This window comes from Engystomops pustulosus, chromosome 7 (assembly GCF_040894005.1).
Source record: "Engystomops pustulosus chromosome 7, aEngPut4.maternal, whole genome shotgun sequence".
NCBI lineage: Eukaryota > Metazoa > Chordata > Amphibia > Anura > Leptodactylidae > Engystomops > Engystomops pustulosus.
In genome coordinates, this window is record NC_092417.1 from 163,330,456 (window position 1) to 163,352,683 (window position 22,228).

Genomic DNA, 22,228 nt, shown 5'->3' on the forward strand with positions numbered 1-22,228 from the left:
TGAAAGTAGATATAAGGAGAGACTTTGCCACCAGTAGGGGTCAGCGTAGCAGACATGAGCAGGGGCGGTAGGGCTGTGCCGTGCAAGTGGGGGCAAATAGCACTCTAAGGTAAAGTTATAGCGTAATTCATTTGAAACATGTGCGGTCCCAGGTAGAAGAGACAAGTCCATCTAATGCAAAATGTATAGTGCATCTCGCTCGTTGCCAAGGTAAATTCCTTGTGCATAGGGGATAACATATGGATTGTGCAGTGATCCCTACAGTCATGCAAATAGGGGTCACCCTCCCCTGAATGAATGTAGGAGCAGCTTGAGAACGTATCCTACCACTCCACTCATTCTCTACTATCTACTGTATGTATGTGCATTCACCCCAGTCTCTATTATACATATAGTCTCATGTATCACCATAACATAGCAAATAGGAGAACTGAAATCATAAAAATACAATAGAAATTTGTCAAAACCCTAATATTCCGCTGGTAAAATGTGACGCATCCTCTCGGCACCAGTGTGTATTAAGCACATTACAGGCAGTAAAATAAGTACAAAGCGCTGGGTTAGTTAATGGCATATAAACACATTTAGTCTGGAGTGACCGATGACTAAGAATTAGAGGCAGTGGCGGAGCAGAATGTGGAATGAATTGGCGGAATCCTTCTACTCCGGATGGAATTGTATTATTCACCCACTGCGGCTCTGCAATGACTATACAAGCTAATGAGCAGCTATTGAAATGTGTAAATCACACAGTATCAGCACAATGGGGGGCAAATAGGAACTTAAAGGGAACCTGTCACCAGATTTTACCCGACTAAACCACCAGCCCCCTCCGGTATGGAATAAAATGTCCTTTCTACAATTCCCTCTTTTGTGTGAAAACTCAACTGTTTACCTATAAAAAAATCTCCTCCAAAGCCATGAAAATGAGCAGAGACGAGTCACTTTTTTTGCCTAAAAGCCACCAGATCAGATCCTGACACAATGGGTTCTATAGCTCCTAGAACCATGCATCTGGTGTCATTGTAAAGTTAAGAATCTTAGTTTTCAGGAAAAACATTGGGGCAGATGTACTAAGACTGGCCCCATTCTTAATAGTCAGCATGCCCAGCATACAACAATCCGGAACTACTAAGGGGTTCTGATCTTTTAGTAATTCAACTTGTGCAATGGGATTATAATCTACTATACCAACTGGGTGTGGATATCAGTGAAAACCTGCACCAGTTTTGATGGCAGGGGTGGGGTGTGCAAAACTTTGCAAATTCTGTTGTCGGACTTTTTTTGTGTCTTGTATACCAAAAAATAGGAATTGTATATCGCTGCCATTGAGATGGTGGTTCTTTGGGACTGGATATTTCTCTGCAGCTCAAATGCCCAACTATGTCTCTAAGGGCAGCTATTTGTCTTAAACTGCTCTTATCTCTGGTCCCACAGCATAGATAATGATATTACCTTTAAAATGACACTAGAAGAATAGTTGTAGTGGCACTTATACTGGAGCTTCTCATTGCAACCCATCTCATTCAAAAAGTGACTCTTCTCAGCTCATATTCATAGGACTTTGGAGTTGATTTTTTAAAAATAGGTTAATGAACTTAATGGACAATTTATAACATAAACGATGGAATTCTAGAAATGATTCTTGATACCCTACTTGAGATTGGTAGTAGAGCTTCTCAATGTGACCCACCTCAGTCAAAAAGTGACTCTTCTCAGCTCATTTGCATAGGACTTTGGAGGTGATTTTTTAAAAATAGGTTAACTTTTAACATAAAGGAGGGAATCCTAGAAAGGATTCTTGATACCCTACTTGAGAGTAGTAGTAGTTGAGTGGTTTACAAAGCTGTTGACAGGTTCCCTTTAAGTGAGAACTGTCTATGACAGGGATGGATGGGAATCCTGATGATACGTGTGTGAGGATACCATGGAATAGAGATGAGATGGGTTATCTTGTCCCTGGGTTACATGAGCGTTGATGTGATGTTACATGGACCCCGACTAGTAGCGCACATAGTGTAACTGGGCTAATGAGAAGCCTCCTAGAGATGGCCATGGAGATTGCCTTACTTCCAATTTCGATCCTTTGCAATTAGGTCAGCGATGAACACAGGGGACTGTAAGATACTAGAGTATTACCCAGCGTATCACTGAGCTTACATCAAAGCCTTGCCGTGCATTTGGAATGAAAATACGTTTTATTCTGTAATATTTCTCTATTTCTACAATGATATCGGGCTCACATGTGCCTAAATACTGCAGGCAAAAATTCTTGAGGTAAACAAACTCAATAGGAATGTAATCCCTATCCAGAGGATTGGGGATTAATATCTGATGCGGGGAAGATGACCGGAACCAGAACTGCAAGTCCCCCTAATCTTTCCTATACAGAGAGACACTTCCGAAATCCTGTAATCTACCCAAAAGCTCCATAAAAGTCAATGGTGCACAATTCATCCTCCGTTCCATAAATTTCTATGAGACTACCGGGATGGTGTGCAGAACTCGGATCATCTATTATAAGACATTTATCCCCTATGCGGTGGTTAGGACATAACTCTTATCACCAGGCTTACCCCATCACAGACTTTTATCTATGATCTATCCAAACATACAGTATCTACAGTAGTACTACTATTCAGTCCATATATACAGGATAAGAGTAGTAGTAATGTGCTGTGCCTGTATATACAGGCTAGGAGTAGTAGTAATGTGCTGTGCCTGTATATACAGGATAGGAGTAGTAGTACTGTGCTGTGCCCATATATACAGGATAGGAGTAGTAGTACTGTGCTGTGCCCATATATACAGGCTAGGAGTAGTAGTACTGTGCTGTGACCATATATACAGGATAGGAGTAGTAGTACTGTGCTGTGCCCATATATACAGGATAGGAGTAGTGGTACTGTGCTATACCATATATACAGGATAGGAGTAGTAGTACTGTGCTGTGCCCATATATACAGGATAGGAGTAGTAGTACTGTGCTGTGCCCATATATACAGGATAGGAGTAGTAGTACTGTGCTGTGCCCATATATACAGGCTAGGAGTAGTAGTACTGTGCTGTGCCCATATATACAGGATAGGAGTAGTAGTACTGTGCTGTGCCATATATACAGGATAGGAGTAGTGGTACTGTGCTATATCCATATATACAGGATAGGAGTAGTAGTACTGTGCTGTGCCCATATATACAGGATAGGAGTAGTGGTACTGTGCTGTGCCCATATATACAGGCTAGGAGTAGTAGTACTGTGCTGTGCCCATATATACAGGCTAGGAGTAGTAGTACTGTGCTGTGCCCATATATACAGGATAGGAGTAGTAGTACTGTGCTGTGCCCATATATACAGGATAGGAGTAGTAGTACTGTGCTGTGCCCATATATACAGGATAGGAGTAGTAGTACTGTGCTGTGCCCATATATACAGGATAGGAGTAGTAGTACTGTGCTGTGCCCATATATACAGGATAGGAGTAGTAGTACTGTGCTGTGTCCATATATACAGGATAGGAGTAGTAGTACTGTGCTGTGTCCATATATACAGGATAGGAGTAGTAGTACTGTGCTGTGCCCATATATACAGGATAGGAGTAGTAGTACTGTGCTGTGCCCATATATACAGGATAGGAGTAGTAGTACTGTGCTGTGCCCATATATACAGGAAAGGAGTAGTACTTTACACTGCCCATGTATAAAAGTTAAGAGTAGTACTGTGCTGTACCCATACAGTGCATACTGGATAGGAGTAGTCATACTGTGTAGTGTCCATATATACAGGGTAAGAGTAATAATATTGTGCTGAGCCTATATATATATATATAGGATAGGAGTAGTAGTACTGTGCTGAGCCTATATATACAGGATAGGAGTAATAGTACTGTGCGTTGCCTTTAAACGCATCCGCAGCAGGGGATACGTCTTCTCCTCTAGTGGGAGGCAGCGACTTGTATTCCCGGCTGATGGGAGAAGGGCAAACGGAGCAACTACCAGGACAATGCATTGGTGTTTGTTACACTATAAAGTAGATTCCATAGGTAGAACAATGGTGATATTGTGTATATATATATATATATATATATATATATATATATACACTCACCGGCCACTTTATTAGGTACACCTGTCCAACTGCTCGTTAACACTTAATTTCTAATCAGCCAATCACATGGCGGCAACTCAGTGCATTTAGGCATGTAGACATGGTCAAGACAATCTCCTGCAGTTCAAACCGAGCATCAGTATGGGGGAGAAAGGTGATTTGAGTGCCTTTGAACGTGCCATGGTTGTTGGTGCCAGAAGGGCTGGTCTGAGTATTTCAGAAACTGCTGATCTACTGGGATTTTCACGCACAACCATCTCTAGGGTTTACAGAGAATGGTCCGAAAAAGAAAAAACATCCAGTGAGCGGCAGTTCTGTGGGCGGAAATGGCTTGTTGATGCCAGAGGTCAGAGGAGAATGGGCAGACTGGTTCGAGCTGATAGAAAGGCAACAGTGACTCAAATCACCACCTGTTACAACCAAGGTAGGCAGAAGAGCATCTCTGAACGCACAGTACGTTGAACTTTGAGGCAGATGGGCTACAGCAGCAGAAGACCACACCGGGTGCCACTCCTTTCAGCTAAGAACAGGAAACTGAGGCTACAGTTTGCACAAGCTCATCGAAATTGGACAGTAGAAGATTGGAAAAACGTTGCCTGGTCTGATGAGTCTCGATTTCTGCTGTGACATTCGGATGGTAGGGTCAGAATTTGGCGTCAACAACATGAAAGCATGGATCCATCCTGCCTTGTATCAGCGGGTCAGGCTGGTGGTGGTGGTGTCATGGTGTGGGGAATATTTTCTTGGCACTCTTTGGGCCTCTTGGTACCAATTGAGCATTGTTGCAACACCACAGCCTACCTGAGTATTGTTGCTGACCATGTCCATCCCTTTATGAGCACAATGTACCCTGTAACATCTGATGGATACTTTCAGCAGGATAATGCGCCATGTCATAAAGCTGGAATCATCTCAGACTGGTTTCTTGTACATGACAATGAGGTCACTGGACACAAATGGCCTCCACAGTCACCAGATCTCAATCCAATAGAGCATCTTTGGGATGTGGTGGAACGGGAGATTCGCATCATGGATGTGCAGCCGACAAATCTGCGGCAACTGTGTGATGCCATCATGTCAATATGGAACAAAATCTCTGAGGAGCTTCCAGCACCTTGTTGAATCTATGCCACGAAGAATTGAGGCAGTTCTGAAGGCAAAAGGGGGTCCAACCCGTTACTAGCATGGTGTACCTAATAAAGTGGCCGGTGAGTGCATATATATAGAGGCAGTCCCCGGGTTACGTACAAGATAGGTTCTGGAGGTTTGTTCTTAAGTTGAATTTGTATGTAAGTTGGAACTGTACTTTATCATTGTAACCCCAGACAAAAATTTTTTTTTGTCTCTGTGACAATTGGATTTTAAAAATGTTGGATTGTCATGAGAACCAGGATTAACAATAAATCTTAATTTAGACACCTTTCATAACTATTGTGTTCTTAAGTAGGGGACCGCCTATATATATATTACGATCCCTCTGTCATTCCCCCACTTTCTTGGGTTGTCCAGATTTCAGTTTTCTTTGACACAAGGCAGGGATCTGTCCCGGGAGCTATATAGCTGCCAATGTGGAGCGAAATATAGCAAGTGAACCTGTCAATAGGAATTAACATACTCCTATAGGGAGAGAACAGTGTGACACTGTGCAGACACTGCAGCAGCGCTATGTAGAAGCACAATGCACAGCCGGATCATACCGCAGCTCCGTTACCTAATACTTTACAATCCCCAGAATCAATACTTCACAGACTACACAGATCCAGAGACTGACAGCTAATGGAAAATACATAGTGGCATACACAAAATCCGAAAAATTCTGCGCTAGACACTTTGGGGGTTATTTATCTCCCCCCTCCCCCCCTTGTGCCTTTTGTGAGTCTATTTTTTTGCACCTCATTTGTCTCTGTAGTTTCAGCCCTTTGTCAAATGTGGATTATTTTTAAAAGTTTTTTTTTTTAAAAAAGCTGCAAAGTTTTAAAAAAAAAAAAATCACACTATAGATTTTCCTACGTATGTCGGAAGTGGTTCACGCAATATTTGTGTCCTTTTAGGCACAAATCAATGTTCGATCAGGTTGCAAACACCTGGAAGGAGGAGAAATACAAAAACAAATTAGGCGCAAACCAGGGTTACTGATAGATCCGAAAAAGACCCGGTGAGCGCTGGGGGCGGGGTCAGAATCATATGCTGGGTACTTAACACCAGTTTCTGATTATTGTGTCCCAGTCCCTTTAAAAGCCACTTTTCTGACCACAAACCAGAAAAACAAAGCAGAAATTAATATGCAAATATTTTGACATGTGCAAAAGGGGCGGGCCCTATTTGTCAATGTTTCTACACAATGCGATGGCTAAAAAAATTAAAATCGTGACTAAAGGGCAATAATTCCAGAGTAGATCCAGGACACTTGCAGCTGTTACTAGAGAAATCAGGTACATTGGCCCCGCCCCTGGGGCACTTTATATAAATGAATAAATAAATCCTATATAGAAACATCAGATTCTGAAGCACTTCTGCAGGTAATGGGGTACATATAAAAATATAATAAGACATGACAGTAAAAAATAGTCAACCACTGAAACGATAGTAATTTGCAGGTTAATTTACATACATAAAATAACGATTATTTCTGCATTGTTTCATTTATCTATGGTCTTGTATGTGTGCTTTTATTCTCATGAAAGGTTTATTTGCTATGCTATGATTGGTTAAAGGACACCTGTCATCAGGTCTGTGTCACTAGTCCTGTCACCTCTACCTGTTGGAGCAGCTCACAAGGATCCATCCCAACCTTTATCTAATCAATTCATACATTAATCATTGCAAAATCATCTTTTCTTTATCATGTAAATGAGGCTGGTCACATGGTCAGAGGCAGTGATGTCACTCCTGTTACCCCTCCCCTCTCCCCCCCCTGCTCATGTCTGTGTGTAATGTATAGTAAAGCATGGCTAGTGTGTGCGCTGTATCTGCTGACATGCTCTGTCCTCCTAATACACAGAGACACAGACATCAGCTACACAAGTACCTGACATGTTCTGCTATAACATGGCTGCAGCCTGGACCTGTTGTATCTCTCCTATACACACACACAGGCTGCAGGGGGTGTGGCCACCAGCACCAGGAAGCACATCATTATACAGGCTGTCAGTCAAGCACTGGGGGTGTGGCCGTGCCGCCCACTCATGAATAAGCTGGACAGCTTGAATATGCTAATGACTCATTGCACATCTCACAGGTCATTTGTATACAGCTTTAGGACCTCATTGCTTAAGTTTATAGGCATATAGAGGGACAATGAAGGGATAGAGGCAATGCTTTCTCATAGCAGTTTATGAAAATATATTTAGATTAGGGGGGTTATTTTGCATGACGGGTTCTCTTTAAGGGCTTGTTTGGACCTGGAAGACTACTCTAATAAAATTGTAAGATCTGCAGACACCACTAGGGGGAGCTTAAGAACACAAAGAATACTGCATATGCATTGATTAATTACACAATGGGGCAGATTTACTTACCCGATCCTGTCGCGATCCTGAGGCGCGTTCTCCGACGAGGATTCGGGTCATCCCGGTGATTCACTAAGGTCGTGCGCCCGATGTCCACCAGGTGTCGCTGCTGCGCCTAGGTCCGCCGGAGTTCACCTGGTTCTTCTTGGTGCATGTGAGTGCTTGATTTTGCGACACACGGGTTTTCCGTCGGTCGAAATCTGATCGCGTGCGCCAAAATCCTGGCGGAATTCGGCGCAAAACGGAAAAAGTCGGGAAACCCGACGAAAGTGCGGCAGCGGAGCCCTTAGTAAATGAGCCCCAATGTGCACTAACCTTCCTCTGAACTTTATAATTGAAATGGAGGTCGGTGGGGTGGACTTGGAGATCTGCCTCCAGTATTTGACAATGAACTTTGTCAAAATGGTAATGCTCTTTAAAGGGGTTGTTCTGCAATCTGGATGTAGGGCATTTAACAAACAATCGGGAGGGAAGGGAGTAATGACACCCATTGTATGGCTGCTTCCCTTTCCAATCTTTAGAGGTCTTATTAATAAATATATCTCTGTAGACCAGTGGTGACATCCATTTATTGGGGGCACATGGGACCCCCTTTCGTGACCGTACTCTTAATATTAAAGGGATGGGAACTGAGCTTTAGATGAATTGATTACTATTTGATTTCTACCTCTGTGACCCGGTGCACTATATTTCATATAGGCAATCCTCCATGAAGAACCATCCCTATAGAAGCCGTCAGTCTCTCAATAGCCCGAGCCCAGGGGAAACAGAGATGGATCTTCTTGTGACCCGAGAGAGACCCAGACGTGGAATCAGGAACAGTGGTTATGATGTGAGTGTTGTGATGTCTTCATATTTGATAAATTTAACCATACGTATCCAAACTGCAAAGAGAAGGTAACTTTGCAAAAAATGTTAAAAAATAAAAATAATCATTTTTTTCTGTCTGCAGCTCCTATGTAACTCTTGTGTCTCCCTGGTGACAGACAACAAACCCTGTGTAGTCATACATCACTTCCTTCCATCATCTATTTCTTGCTAACATTCAGTATGAATCCCAAGACCAGACTACAGAATGTTTATTTGTAGTCTGTAACCTTGGAGACAGATACGTCTGTATAGGTGCAGTAGACAGAAAACAGTTGGCGATTTTTAGTAAAGATTATTTGCAATATGCTAAATATTTTTGATGCATTGAAGTTTTAAAGGGAACCTGTCAACAGAAATTTACCAAATAAACTACCACCAGTATGTTGTGAAGCAGATTAACCCCTCTCACAGCCCAACCTCTATGGCTTTTTACAACCAATTTAAAGTAGATTTTTTGCCTGATGCCACCAACCTGGCCCAATAAAGAAACATGATTTGGAAGGTATTCATATGTGTGCCAACCTACTGGGAATGGTTTATTAGGTCAATTCCTGCTGATAGGTTCCCTTTAAAAAATTGACGCTAGTGTATAGAACCATTAATGTACAGTATATATTTTCTGTGTAGTTCAATGGGTTGTTCCACAGTCACATCAAACTTATTACCTGTCTATTGGATACGTGTGTGATCGCTGCTGGACATACATCAAATAGGGCAGTATGGAAGCTTAAAGAAAATCTACCATCAAAATCCATCATGATAAACCAGGGGCACTTACTCAGAGATCCAGTAATTATTGTAATTTATTAATCTTATGTATTTATTCTAAAGAGCTTGAGGGGCTCTGGTGGGTGTTTCCAGAGTCCCTCAGTGCTGCAGCTTCAGTGGCTGTTACAATGAGTAGAGTAGGTCTCCCCTCCTCCCTGCACTTCCTGCTTCTGCTAGATTACACAGACAGAGGGAGGAGGGGGGAGTAGGAGAAGGAGGAGACATGCTCTGCTCATTGTAACATCCTATGAAGCTGCAGCACTGAGGGGCTCTGGTGCCTCCCACAGAGCCCTTCAGGCTTATTAGCATAATTTTAAAAATTGATTTTTAGAAAGAAGGAGGCCATGGATAATAAATATAAGAAGATTACCACATTCACAGTGCCTGGATCTATGATTAAGTGTCCCTATTTTTTCATGCTTGATTGTGATGGTAGGTTTCCTTTAAAGGGGTTGGCCACTATCACTAAAGCTTATCAGGGTAAGTACAAGTCCCTAATAGTGTCATCCATATAGTACTTACACTGGTAAAGTTTGGGTAAAGCTGCCAGGTTTACTTCCTGTGAAGTTTCGTGTCCTGCTGTTTTCCAGGGGATGGAGGAGGCCATGCAGTCATTAGTGTATGCACCCTTCTCCGTCATAACCACTCCCATAGCAGTAGTTGCAGGAGCGTACCAAGGACATTCACATGTTCCTGGAACTTCTTGTATAAGAGTGGTTATAACGGATGAGGGTGCATATAGTAACGATTGCACGGCCTCCTCCATGCCCTCAAAGGCAGGACACAACATGTCACAGGAAGTTACATAACCCGTCGGATTTACAGAAACTTTACCAGGGTAAGCACTATTTGGGTGACCCAATTAGAGTCTTGCACAGTTTAGGGTCTGGTAAAGTTTATTAATAGTGGCCAACCCCTTTAAAGTCTGCCTCTCTTATCCATAATCAGAATCTAGTAGTCTAGTGTATGTGCAGACTATTATGTGATTGTCTTCTTCTTTCGATGGTCGTATTATTCTCTACAGCTCTTATCTATAATGTGTAGTTGTCTAAGATCTAATAGAAGGAGACCTAGCTGCTGTGACTCACTCCCCCCTCCCTTCTCCATAGACTCTATGCAATAAGACAACTTCCGAAAGAAGCACTTTCCGCTGATAACATGTATTATAAAGTTCACTTTTACTACCGATTTATGCACAATTTGTTGAAAAGTTTAATGTATCCCTAGGAAAATTTCGGAATTGACTCTCTGTTGTTTTCGGGGACACATTGGTGGCAGGTTGGAACTAGTTTGTAATAGTTTGGGTTCCTCTTGTATATTTTGGATGAAGCCCAACATCTTTAAAAATTTATTGGACTTCCCCCTAAATAAGGCGAAGCCACGCGCCCCTTGCCGTCTATGGAGGACATATAGGGCGTGTATGCATGGGCTGTATATACGTCCCCTGTACAGTCCATGTCCAGCTGTCTAATTTATGGCACATAAAACCTAGTTAGCACCTCGAGGGTTACTGTGCTCGGTAAGGCCGCAATTGCTGCTGATGCAGGAACGTGCACAGCCCTCCGCTCCTCCCATGAACATAATGTGGCTTTATTATCCGTATTTTATGCCATCTGGAGAAATCAATGGATGACTCACTCCTACCCACCATGGATGACCCTCAGAGAGCAGAAGAATGAGATTTACACACGTTATTAGCTGCAGACCAGACTTTGTCTACAATTCCTACACAGGCCTATGTGTCTCCATGGTAACAGACTACAAATACATGTTGTGTAGTCTGATTCTGAATTATGTTGTCTTTGCCCCACCTTCTTAATAACATAACTTCGTACCGCCTAGAGTTGGCTTAGTTTGCACCAGAAAATTGCGCTGAAAATTTGGCTTAAATGTTTGCTAATTAGGCCACACCCCCTTTATGTAAATTCATACCTTTATTATGTTGAAGTAGGTAATACATGTAAAAAAACAATGTAGTGGTTATTTTTTTAATCACTTTTGGGGGTTACAGTTGTGACCTTACTATGATTTCATATGATGTTACTAATATATGAGTGTACAGTGGAGGGTATTTTCATTTTGTATATTCCATATATACCCGAGTATAAGCCGACCCAAGTATAAGCCGAGACCCCTAATTTTACCACAAAAACCTGGGAAAGCACCTGCCCCCCCCCCAGTATATAGCCTGCCAGCCCATATCCCCCAGTAAATAGCCAGCCCCCTTCCCCAGTAAATAGCCAGCCACCTTCGCCAGTATATAGCCAGCCCCCTGCCCCAGTATATAGCCAGCAGCGGGGGAAGCTGGAAAGGTGAGTTTTGATTCAGCTTTCATTTACCCACAGCTGTTTATAAAATTAATGCTGAGCTATGATTGGCTGCAATGGCCAACTAGAACAGTTCTACTCTGAGACCCCTCTGATAAATCTCCCCCTCTTGTATATGAGTACATTACTGTTCACTGGGAAGTTTACGTTACCATAAAGCAGATGACTGATTAATTGCAATATGACTGCAGCATCAGACTACACAGAGATTGTTGTCTGTTACCATAGTGACACATAAGCCAATAGATACAACTTTGGTCATGACAATTGTATTTCGTTATGTAGTAACCCTTTACATTCTGAAATTTTCAGTTTCTCTTCCATTGTGCGCGGCTCCATCCATTTACACTTTACCTTCCAGAAGATCTAGGTCACACGGAGAATTATTCATCTTAGAAACCTGGGAGCTGCAGAAATGGGACAATTTATATGTTGGAGGCGCAGGCAGTAAACACATCGATCTTGTATCATTAAAATGTCTGATGTAGCATGCAGCTATCCCAGCAGGTTATTTATCTGTACGCGCAGCCCATGGTGCAGTGTCTGTATTACATCTCTGCTGCCTGTATACATATACATAACATCTATACATTATAGCTATTACTTCTTTATCATCTATCTATCTACAGTATCTATTCATCTTCTATCTATCTATCTATCTATCTATCTATATATCTATCATCTATCTATCTCATATCTATATATCTATCTATCTATCTATCTATCTATCTATCTATCTATCTATCTATCTATCTATCTATCTAGAGAAGTAAAAAAGATAGAGAAGTAAAAAAGATTCCCAGCGGCACTGCTTAACAAGTCCTGGTGGGTGCACGCTCAAACGGGCAGGCTAGAGCCCCACAGTCAATAGAAATAGAAAAAATAAGCGGCACTCCAGTGTTGTGGGAAAAATCAAGTGGTTTTTATTCCCAAGTTGCTACGTTTCGGCCTCATCCGAAGCCTTTGTCAAGCCCTTTGGCTTGACAAAGGCTTCGGATGAGGCCGAAACGTAGCAACTTGGGAATAAAAACCACTTGATTTTTCCCACAACACTGGAGTGCCGCTTATTTTTTCTATCTATCTATCTATCTATCTATCTATCTCCTATCTATCTATCTATCTATCTATCTATCTATGCCATATCTATCTATCCCCTATCTATCTATCTATCTATCTATCTATCCATCCATCTATCTATCTATCTATCTATCCCATATCTATCTATCTATCTATCTATCTATCTATCTATCTATCTATCTATCTATCTTCCTATGCATCTCATATCTATCTCATATCTATCTATCTATTTCATATCTATCTATCTATCTATCTATCTATCTATCTATCTATCTATCCATCTATCTATTTCATATCTATCTATCCATCTATCTCATATCTATCTATCCATCTATCTATCTATCTATCTATCTATCTCATATCTATCTATCCATCTATCTATCTATCCATCTATCTATCTATCTATCTATCTCATATCTATCTATCCATCTATCTATCTATCTATCTATCTATCTATCTATCTCATATCTATCTATTTACCTACTTCCTATCTGTATACATTGGGTTGGTCCCTGATCGGATGTTTCCCCTGGGATCACTTACATTGATGCAGTTCTGTATATTGTAGCGGTCACTGGAAAGAGACTATGCAAAGCAATAAATTCTCTTAGGAAAGCTGGGGCTGTTTAAATGGACACTTAATAATTTCCCTGCAGGCAGAAAATCAATGTGTGGCTGCGAAAAGCCGCAGAGAACTTGGAGAGGAAAAACATTTAACTCATTAGTGTCAATGGACGCCCTTAATGTTGTCTTTGCACCTTGTTCATACTTTGTGGTTTTGGTGCAGAACTGAGCTGCCACCTTTAGTTTGATGTTGATACAATTCTCTTTCACAGATATGTACATGGTCCCTATTATTATTGTTGGGGGTCCTTTGCATACGGAATGAATGTCAGTGATAGGAAAAGTTGTAACTGATTATTCATGGGTGGGTCCAAAGGAAAAGATGGGGGTGGCTTCTGGACCCCAATGCAAAACCTACATCAGGCTCCTCAACAATGATGTAAAATTGATATTATTGGGGAAGAGACACTGTGTAGGATCCCCTAAAGATCATGGGCTGGGGTGCACATTTTGCACTCCTTTAAGTTACCCCCCTATGGAATTTGTCATAATACTTAAAGGAAATCTACCATCAAATTCATCTTGATAAACCAGGGACAATCCAGGCACCAAGACTGGGGTAATCTTCTTATATTTATTATCCATTGTCTCCTTCGTTCTAAAATCAACCTGTATAATTATGCTAATGAGCCAGAAGGGCTTCTGGGGATGTTACCAGAGCCTTTCCGTGTTGCAGGTTCACAGACTGTGCAGGAGAACTTTCCCCTCCACCTGTGATGTAGGGGGAAGTGCTGATGAAAAAGGGGTAGGTGAGAACAGTATAACAGGCTACAGCAGGGAGGGGCTCCGGTGATGCCCCCAGAGCCTTTTAGGCTCATTAGCAAAATTTGCTGAAGTTGATTTTTAGAAGGAAGGTGGATCTATGAGTAATGTCCCTGGTTTATCATGATTGTTGGGATGCTAGTGCTAGTGGGGGATATGAATGGGATAACATACATATAGGAATGGGTCCAAATACAAATTGGCCAATATAGTGGTTCTCCTGCCCAAAATTTGGAAATAGCTGTGATTTTTTCTCATTTGGTGGAAGGCTTTAAAAATAACAAAAAAATTGGTCAAAAAATTCAACCAAATGCAACCCCAGTTTTCACCTGGACATGGACCTCTCTAAAAAGTTCCCCCAATTGTTGGCCACAACTCTTGGGCCCCATGAACCTGACCCTGCAACGGGGATATATGCTAGTCATTGTTTTTGTGGCTAGTACATGTCCCCATGTGTTTGGGGAGCAGGTCCCTACTCCTGTCCTCTTCTGGTGTCATCAGCGCATGAGTAGATCTCACACACAAGGAGACACGGGCCACAAACAATAGACCACGGCCCAAAAACACACAGTGTAGGTGTTCATGAGGCCATAAGTCTGACTAAAGGTGGTGGCCAACTACCTGGTGAACTTCATTGTGGAACCTCAGGTGAACTTCTGGACCTTCTCCATGTCCAATCTTTTTGGTTGTATTATGATCATGTCTGTTATACTTTTGGGTATGACATGACACTTTTTCTCTTTGTCTCGTAGACGGAACCTGAAATCATTGAAGAAACCAATATCGATCGGGTAAAACAAGCCAGGACATATATCAAATCTCGTCAAGCTAAAGGTCACTCGGAGACATCCACCCTGAGCTCTCAGCCATCCATCGATGAAGTCCGCCAGCAGATGCACATGTTGTTGGAGGAAGCCTTCAGCTTGGCATCCGCCGGGCACAGAGAACCCAAACGACAAGCCGATCCCTACGCCTCAGTACAACACATGCCGTATTCGGAAGTCGTCACCAGTGCCCCCGGCACCATGTCACGACCTCGCATGCAGTGGGTGCCAACTTATGGGCCAGAGATGTATCAGTATAGTCTCCCTAGACCAGTAAGTAACTCCGGTGGATAGAGAGTCCATTCATCTTCATCTTGTGTAGGCACTTGACTTTTCAGTTGCCACTTTTCAGTTTGTAGCAGGTGACTGCGCCCCTGATGCTTGCCCCCCATCTTGCTGCAGGTGGTGCCGCCTGAGGCGAGAGGCTCAACTTGCCTGGTGCACCCCTGGTTCTGTATTTTCGACTACAAAGGGAACTCCAGCTTTTTAAATACATAGCATTATCTATATTATTATTTATTTGATATTGATGTAACTGTATTACAATTGTGCTCCTGAGCTGAATTCATAATTCTGAAGCTTCAGAGCTGAAATCTCTTTTTATTCCTTTCTTTCTTAAAAGGATCTTCCAATTTATCGATATTGAATCAGATCAATGCGGGTCCTTCACTAAGGCTCCCCACCAATCAGCTTCTGATGCAGTAATCTACATATACTATAGAAAGAACAGCTCCATTCTCTGTGTACTGGTCGGGCTGCGTGACTACAGTTCATCTCCTGTTTATAGTAGGGGAGGGGATGAGATGTCCTTTATAGAATTCCCTATTTTATGTGTATCTCAACCGTTTACCTATAATTAATCTCCTCCAAAGTTATACGCAAATGAGTTGAGGAGAGTCATATTTTACCTGAGATGAGTCAAGTTTAGAGGCTGTGCTTCAGTTGCTCCTATCTGGAAACATTCTGCTAGTGTCGTATTGAAGATAAGAATCTCATCTTTCAGATCCCATCAAGCTTTTGTCTGAAATGAGTAAAATTTAGAGGTTGGACATAGAAACATGTTGCAGGTGTCATTTTAAAGATGATAATCTCATCTTTCAGATCGCATCAGGCTGTGATTTTGTAACCTACAGAACCACTTATACAGGTAGTTGACTACATACATAGTTGGGAATGCAAGCTGCTATGTCTGTAACTGCGTACATCTCCGGTCCTGCAGCTCATAAAACCGAAATCCTGATGCAATCTGAAAGATGAAATTCTGATATGACATCAGATGCATGTTTGTAGGTAATATATAGCAGAAAATAGGGTCATTTGAAGTGACTTACACAGTGCCGCCTCTAAACTTGACTCATCTCAGGCAAAATATGACTCTTCTCTGCTCATTTTCACATGACTGTGGAGGAGATTTTATTAGAAGTAAATGGGTGAGATTTCACACAAAATAGGGAATTTTAGAAAGGACATTTCATACCCTACCTGCTCTTACGTATATTACACACTATATAATACACTAACATAAGATACTGTATACATGGAGGGTAACCACGTGCCTGGGGGTTGTGGTCCGTGGTGAAGATGGGGGGTCTCCATATCTGTTTATTCAGCAACATGAGATCAGAAGTTAGGGAAGAAATGGATGGTGACAGAATAAGATCATTGCGGAGTCACGAAATGTCACAATGTGGTGACAAGCGACTTATAGCCCTCAGCTAATGAGAACAGCGCCAGTGAGCTTGTCTAGAAATCTTCTCCAAATTGCCCTGGATAATCTATTCCTTGCATATAATTTACATTATATCTACCCATCTGCAGAGGAAAATCGCATTAACCCCTCGCGGCGTTTTTACATGTATTCCTCGTATCTAAACATTCCAGGTTTGCAGCTGTAGTTGTCGTTTCACTAGTTGGTTTATAATTGATAACTGTTTACAATTTTTTTTTTTTCCAACAGAATTACCGATTCTCCCAGCTACCAGAGATGGTCATAGGTTCTCCGCCACCGCCGGTACCTCCCAGGACAGGTCCTGTCGCTGTCCCCTCCCTGAGGAGGTAACATTCACTTTATGTTGTGTTTCTGAATTAAAGGGGATGTGTACTGTCCAGTCTACTGTCATCAGGGAATAAATATGTAAATTGTCCTATCTGAAAACAACATTTATAAGATTGGCTGCACCAGTTTTCCGGCGCAGTTTTCACATGTATTTATGAAGTGTTTGCACCAGTTTTGTGTCCCGACTGCGCTGTGTCTGCTGCGAAACAAAACTCTGCACCTAAATGGGCTCTCCGGCGCTGGTTCCCCACATTTATGTTGAAAGTCCAACATAATTGCCCCTTACACTGAGTGCTCCAGTCTTCAGTATCTCACACAATCTGCACATAGTGCCTTACTGTTATGGAGCAGGGGGAGCTGAGCAGATTGTATATATTGTCCTATCTGCAGGCAGCATGTTATAGAGCAGGAGGAGCTGAGAAGATTGTACATAGTGTTCTATCTGCAGGCAGCATGTTATAGAGCAGGAGGAGCTCAGCAGATTGTACATAGTGTCCTATCTGCAGGCAGCATGTTATAGAGCAGGAGGAGCTGAGAAGATTGTACATAGTGTCCGACCTGCAGGCAGCATGTTATAGAGCAAGAGGAGCTGAGATTGTAAATAGTGTCCTATCTGCAGGTATCATATTATAGAGCAGGAGGAGCTGAGCAGATTGTACATAGTGTCCTATCTGCAGGCAGCGTGTTATAGAGCAGGAGGAGCTGAGCAGATTGTACATAGAGTCCTATCTGCAGGCAGCATGTTATAGAGCAGGAGGAGCTGAGAAGATTGTACATAGTGTCCGACCTGCAGGCAGCATGTTATAGAGCAAGAGGAGCTGAGATTGTAAATAGTGTCCTATCTGCAGGTATCATATTATAGAGCAGGAGGAGCTGAGCAGATTGTACATAGTGTCCTATCTGCAGGCAGCGTGTTATAGAGCAGGAGGAGCTGAGCAGATTGTACATAGAGTCCTATCTGCAGGCAGCATGTTATAGAGCAGGAGGAGCTGAGCAGATTGTACATAGAGTCCTATCTGCAGGCAGGATGTTATAGAGGAGGAGGTGCTGAGCAGATTGAACAGTGTCCTATCTGCAGGTCACAGTATAGTGGCACAATGAGTCCCGTACCAAAATACTGCACTTTAACAAGGGTCAATTAAAAAAAATAATCCAGTAGAAAAGTGTCCAGGTGCAGATAACAGACATGGAAATACTATGCAGAACAATATACTCTGTATTGCAGCGCTGCAGCCTCCTGTGTATTACATTGCGGCCTCCCCATTATTCATGAACCCTGTACAGTCAATGAAGATTTTCTAGATTAACCCTTTACAGTCCGTACTAACACTAGAACGACCCCGTAGAACAATCCCGCGCGCTGCAGGACGTGACTGTCATGTCAACGGCATCGAAATGACCTGACGGAAAAATTCTCACACACATCACACAGGGAACATCTGCTGAGCTGTGATGCAAGGAGTCGCCGCAGTCACTGCCGCTCTCTGCATGTTAATCGCCCCTTCCACCAGCTGGAAATCAATACTTCTCCTGGTCAGTGCTGCCACCTAGTGGCAGCAGCAGTCATCGCAGGAGTGCTTTCTTTAACCCTTAAAAAGTTACGTTTTTAACCTATTCTGTGCTCTTTATCATGATTTTTTAAAAATAAATAGACAATCCCTTTAAGTAGTAGATGCTATTGGAGGTACATAACTGCATCCCCCCAGTAACATGTGATGTAGTCTGATCCATGGTGGTCCTTACCATTTAGGCTGCAGCGGGCCCTTAGGGCTTTTAGACAGCATAATGGGTCACTTTTTATTTGTGTACAGTGTGAGCATTAAACCATCCAGGCCACCGGGGAGCGCTGCTATCCCACAGGGAAGGGTCAAAGGACTAGTTATGTGGGCAATTCTGTTTTGGGTCTGCCCTATAAATAGTTGTGTATGTGGTGGGTACAATGTATAGATAGGTGTAACGTCTTCTATTCCCATTCAGTGATATCCCAGGGATAGTCATGGTTGTCCTGACACTGTGTGCAGGTTACTGTGTTGCTGCTAGAAATGCCTGTTATAGACAGGACATGTATGTAGCGCCACCCAGTGGCCATCTATGGTATTGCACAATCAAACTGTAAAATAATATGAATGTTCTTATTTATCTTATTTTACCGAAATTGTGTCCTTTATCCCGCACAGGTCTACATCGGACATGGCAAACAAGGGCAGAATGCCGGAGCCTGCTCGAAATGAGACAGGCCCAGGGGAGCACGTGGGGTTACCACCAGTGGCAAGGGTGCCTGTCCCCGTGACCCAAACGGATCAGTCTGTAACAAATTATTCAGGTGAGACCAGGTCACCATGAGTACGTGCTAAGATACTGTATCAGGGGGTAACTATGTCTCGTAATCCGGTATTGCTCCGGTTTTATGATAGAATGGGAACTTCTATAACTCTTAGTGATCTATAAAGGACCCCATGCTGTTGATGGGTGGGAAGGTTTGGGAGAATTTGGGTCGGATTAGAGGTAGGGTTCGATACCTAGCGCCTGCTGCTTGATCAGCCTACAGTGGATGAGTGTTAATGCCTATTCACTCCTTACCAAGCACAGTGCCATACATTGTATAGTGGCTGTTCATGGTATTGCATAGTGACTGACTGACGGAGGTGTAACCTTTGGATTGAAAAGTAGAAAACAGATATCGATCACTCCCACAGTCCTGTGTTTGAAGGCACAAGCACAGCGCCATACATTGTATAGTGGCTGTTCATGGTATTGCATAGTGGCCATGCTTGGCATTGTAGCTGAGCCTCATTCACTTGACTGACGGAGGTGTAACCTCTGGATTGAAAATTAGAAAACAGATATCGATCACTCCCACAGTCCTGTGTTTGAAGGCACAAGTGCAGCGCCATACATTGCATAGTGGCTGTTCATGGTATTGCACCACTGTCCCATAAACTTGTGACCATGTGATGGATGAGGTTATGCCATCGAACTGAAAAGTAGAAACCTTGTCTGGTGCAGATGGTAAGGGTCCGATATCCATTGCCCCAACAATCCTCCGATTTATGATTCAAGAACAGCGCCATATATTGTATAGTGACCGCCGTTCTTGGTATTAAAGTTCTGCCCAATAAACATGTGACTGATGAACATGAAAACCACAGGATTGAAACATTAAGACCCAATATCTATCTGCCCCACAATCTCCTGATTGAAGATTCAAGAACAGCGCCATACATTGTATAGTGGTTGTTCTTGGTATTGCAGTTCTGTCCCGTTCTCTTGTGACCATGTGCCTGACAGACGTGAAAACACTGAAAATAAGAAACCTTAGATGATAGGGGGGCCTAATATCCTAAACCCCCACAATAATCTGTTTGAAAAATCAAGCACAGCGCTGCACATTGCCTAGTGGCCATATTTGGAAATGCAGCTCAGCTCCATTCACTTGTAACCTGACGGACGTGAAACCACAGGATTGAGAAATAGAAACCCCATATCCATCAACCCCACAATCTTCTGTGTGAAGAATCCCGCACAGCGCCATAGGCTGTATAGTGGCCGTGCTTTGTATTGCAGCACAGCCACATTCACAGGCCATGCGACTGTATGGCCACCTAGTGGTTGCGCTGTGAATTACAATCTGTTAGAATGTTACATTATTGTGTTCTATTGGTTCCACAATTGGATTCTTGGTGGACACATATTGTTACTCCAGAAATATTGTTACATTTTTGTATATTATAGCAGTTTAGCTTTTCCACGTACACCCTGTACCTCTTACTCCAAGACTGGAAGCAGTACTTGCGCCAACACTCGAGGATCACTTTGCCATTGTAACTCCATGATCATTTTAGCTCATAATTGACCTCAATCGCTGCATTGCTTTGTCAGGTAACTCAATGCCTGCTGTATTCGCCATACCAGGGAACCGAGCGGGATACTCCGGATACTACATTCCACAACCGCCAGCTTCGTACCGGAACCAGGCCTGGATGTCGTACTCAGGAGAGAATGATTTACAGGGACAGTGGGCCGACTCGGTAAGATCTTACATCTTCTGAACTATAGAGGGGCCATAACACTATTCACATCTGGTAACAATCATGTCACTTATATCTTGATTTTATTGACCACTGATATCATCAATTCAGTTCCCTTTGCCACCATTACTATAGGTCTGGGGTCTTGGGAAGTTGCACCCAGAGATTCCCAACTACTTACCTTCCTTACCTACTATGTTATTGATTTTTACATTTTGAATAGATTTTCTTTTGGGTGGAAACCCCCTTTAAAGTGATGGCAGAAATTTCAGGGTCTTATTTAAATGGGTTCTTCAGTGACATACAAGTTAGGAAAGGGGATAATTTGCTGATTGGTGGGGATCTCAGTGATGGGACCCTCGTAGATCACAAGAATGGGGGTCCTTTGAACCACCTCGTCGTACGCCGAGAAGAAAGAATAGGTTGTGCATGTGCTGGCTGCTCTTTTCATCTCTATGGCATTGACGGAGATTGATGAGTACGGTGTGCGACTATCTCTGTCAGCACCATAAAGATGAATGGAGCAGCCAGTACATGCAGGACCTGCTATCTTCTTCTTGGGGTAAGATTGGGGGTACAACGGACTCCATTCTCATGAGACCCCTCAGTAAATTATGCTCTATCCTGTGGACTTGTATATCACTGAGAACCTCTTTGAGGCATTTTTTAGAAATTCTGCATCTGATCCCTATTGGGCCAGTACTTCTGTTCTTCAGCACCTGTACTCAGGGGTTACCGGACTTTCTTTGGACAGTTCATTATCTCCTCGACTAAGGGATGTCACTTGCGACTTCAGAAGGAGTGACGTCTCATGGTCTAAGAAAACCACGGGCATTGGCCAATTGACCATGGATAGGCCCGTGCCCCCAATGACCTCCAGTGGTGGTGCGTATACAAAAACTAAAACTAGCGGTGCAGTGCGGTGACCAGCAGCTGGAACAGGGTAAGAGCACATTGTTACTTTTACCTGTGCCCGGCTGGAAGTGCTTGGGGTCATGGTACCCACATTGGCCAATCCGTGGCTCCTCTAGCCTCATCGGACCACCGGATGTCACAGGTGAGGTCCCTTGGTTTTAGGAAGCCACGGATTGGCCAAAGCAGGTCCTACTGGAATAAGTGTCCTGGTGCAACACGGGTACTGGGAGCAGATTTTGTAAATAACAGCCAAAGCTACACATCAACCAAGTACTAGGCCTCAACCTAAAGCCTATCACGTAGAAGCGAGTCACGTGGAGTCAGTGTGGCTCCTCATTACAGGGCCTAGGTTCTTAATTTCCC

General features: G+C 42.9%; 1 protein-coding gene across 4 annotated transcripts in view; it reads left to right on the forward strand.

Moving 5' to 3' along the window:
- The window catches only part of KIAA1549L (KIAA1549 like), a 97,150-nt gene that overhangs the window by 70,423 nt on the left and 4,499 nt on the right, over positions 1 to 22,228 (forward strand). For 3 of the 4 annotated variants that reach the window (XM_072118625.1, XM_072118626.1, XM_072118629.1), the window contains 5 exons: positions 8,314 to 8,446; positions 14,795 to 15,139; positions 16,824 to 16,921; positions 19,100 to 19,245; positions 20,802 to 20,950. In XM_072118625.1, the coding sequence (XP_071974726.1) occupies positions 8,314 to 8,446; positions 14,795 to 15,139; positions 16,824 to 16,921; positions 19,100 to 19,245; positions 20,802 to 20,950 (871 nt within the window). The remainder of the gene's footprint in view (positions 1 to 8,313; positions 8,447 to 14,794; positions 15,140 to 16,823; positions 16,922 to 19,099; positions 19,246 to 20,801; positions 20,951 to 22,228) is intronic. The other variant, XM_072118628.1, reaches the window with a different exon arrangement.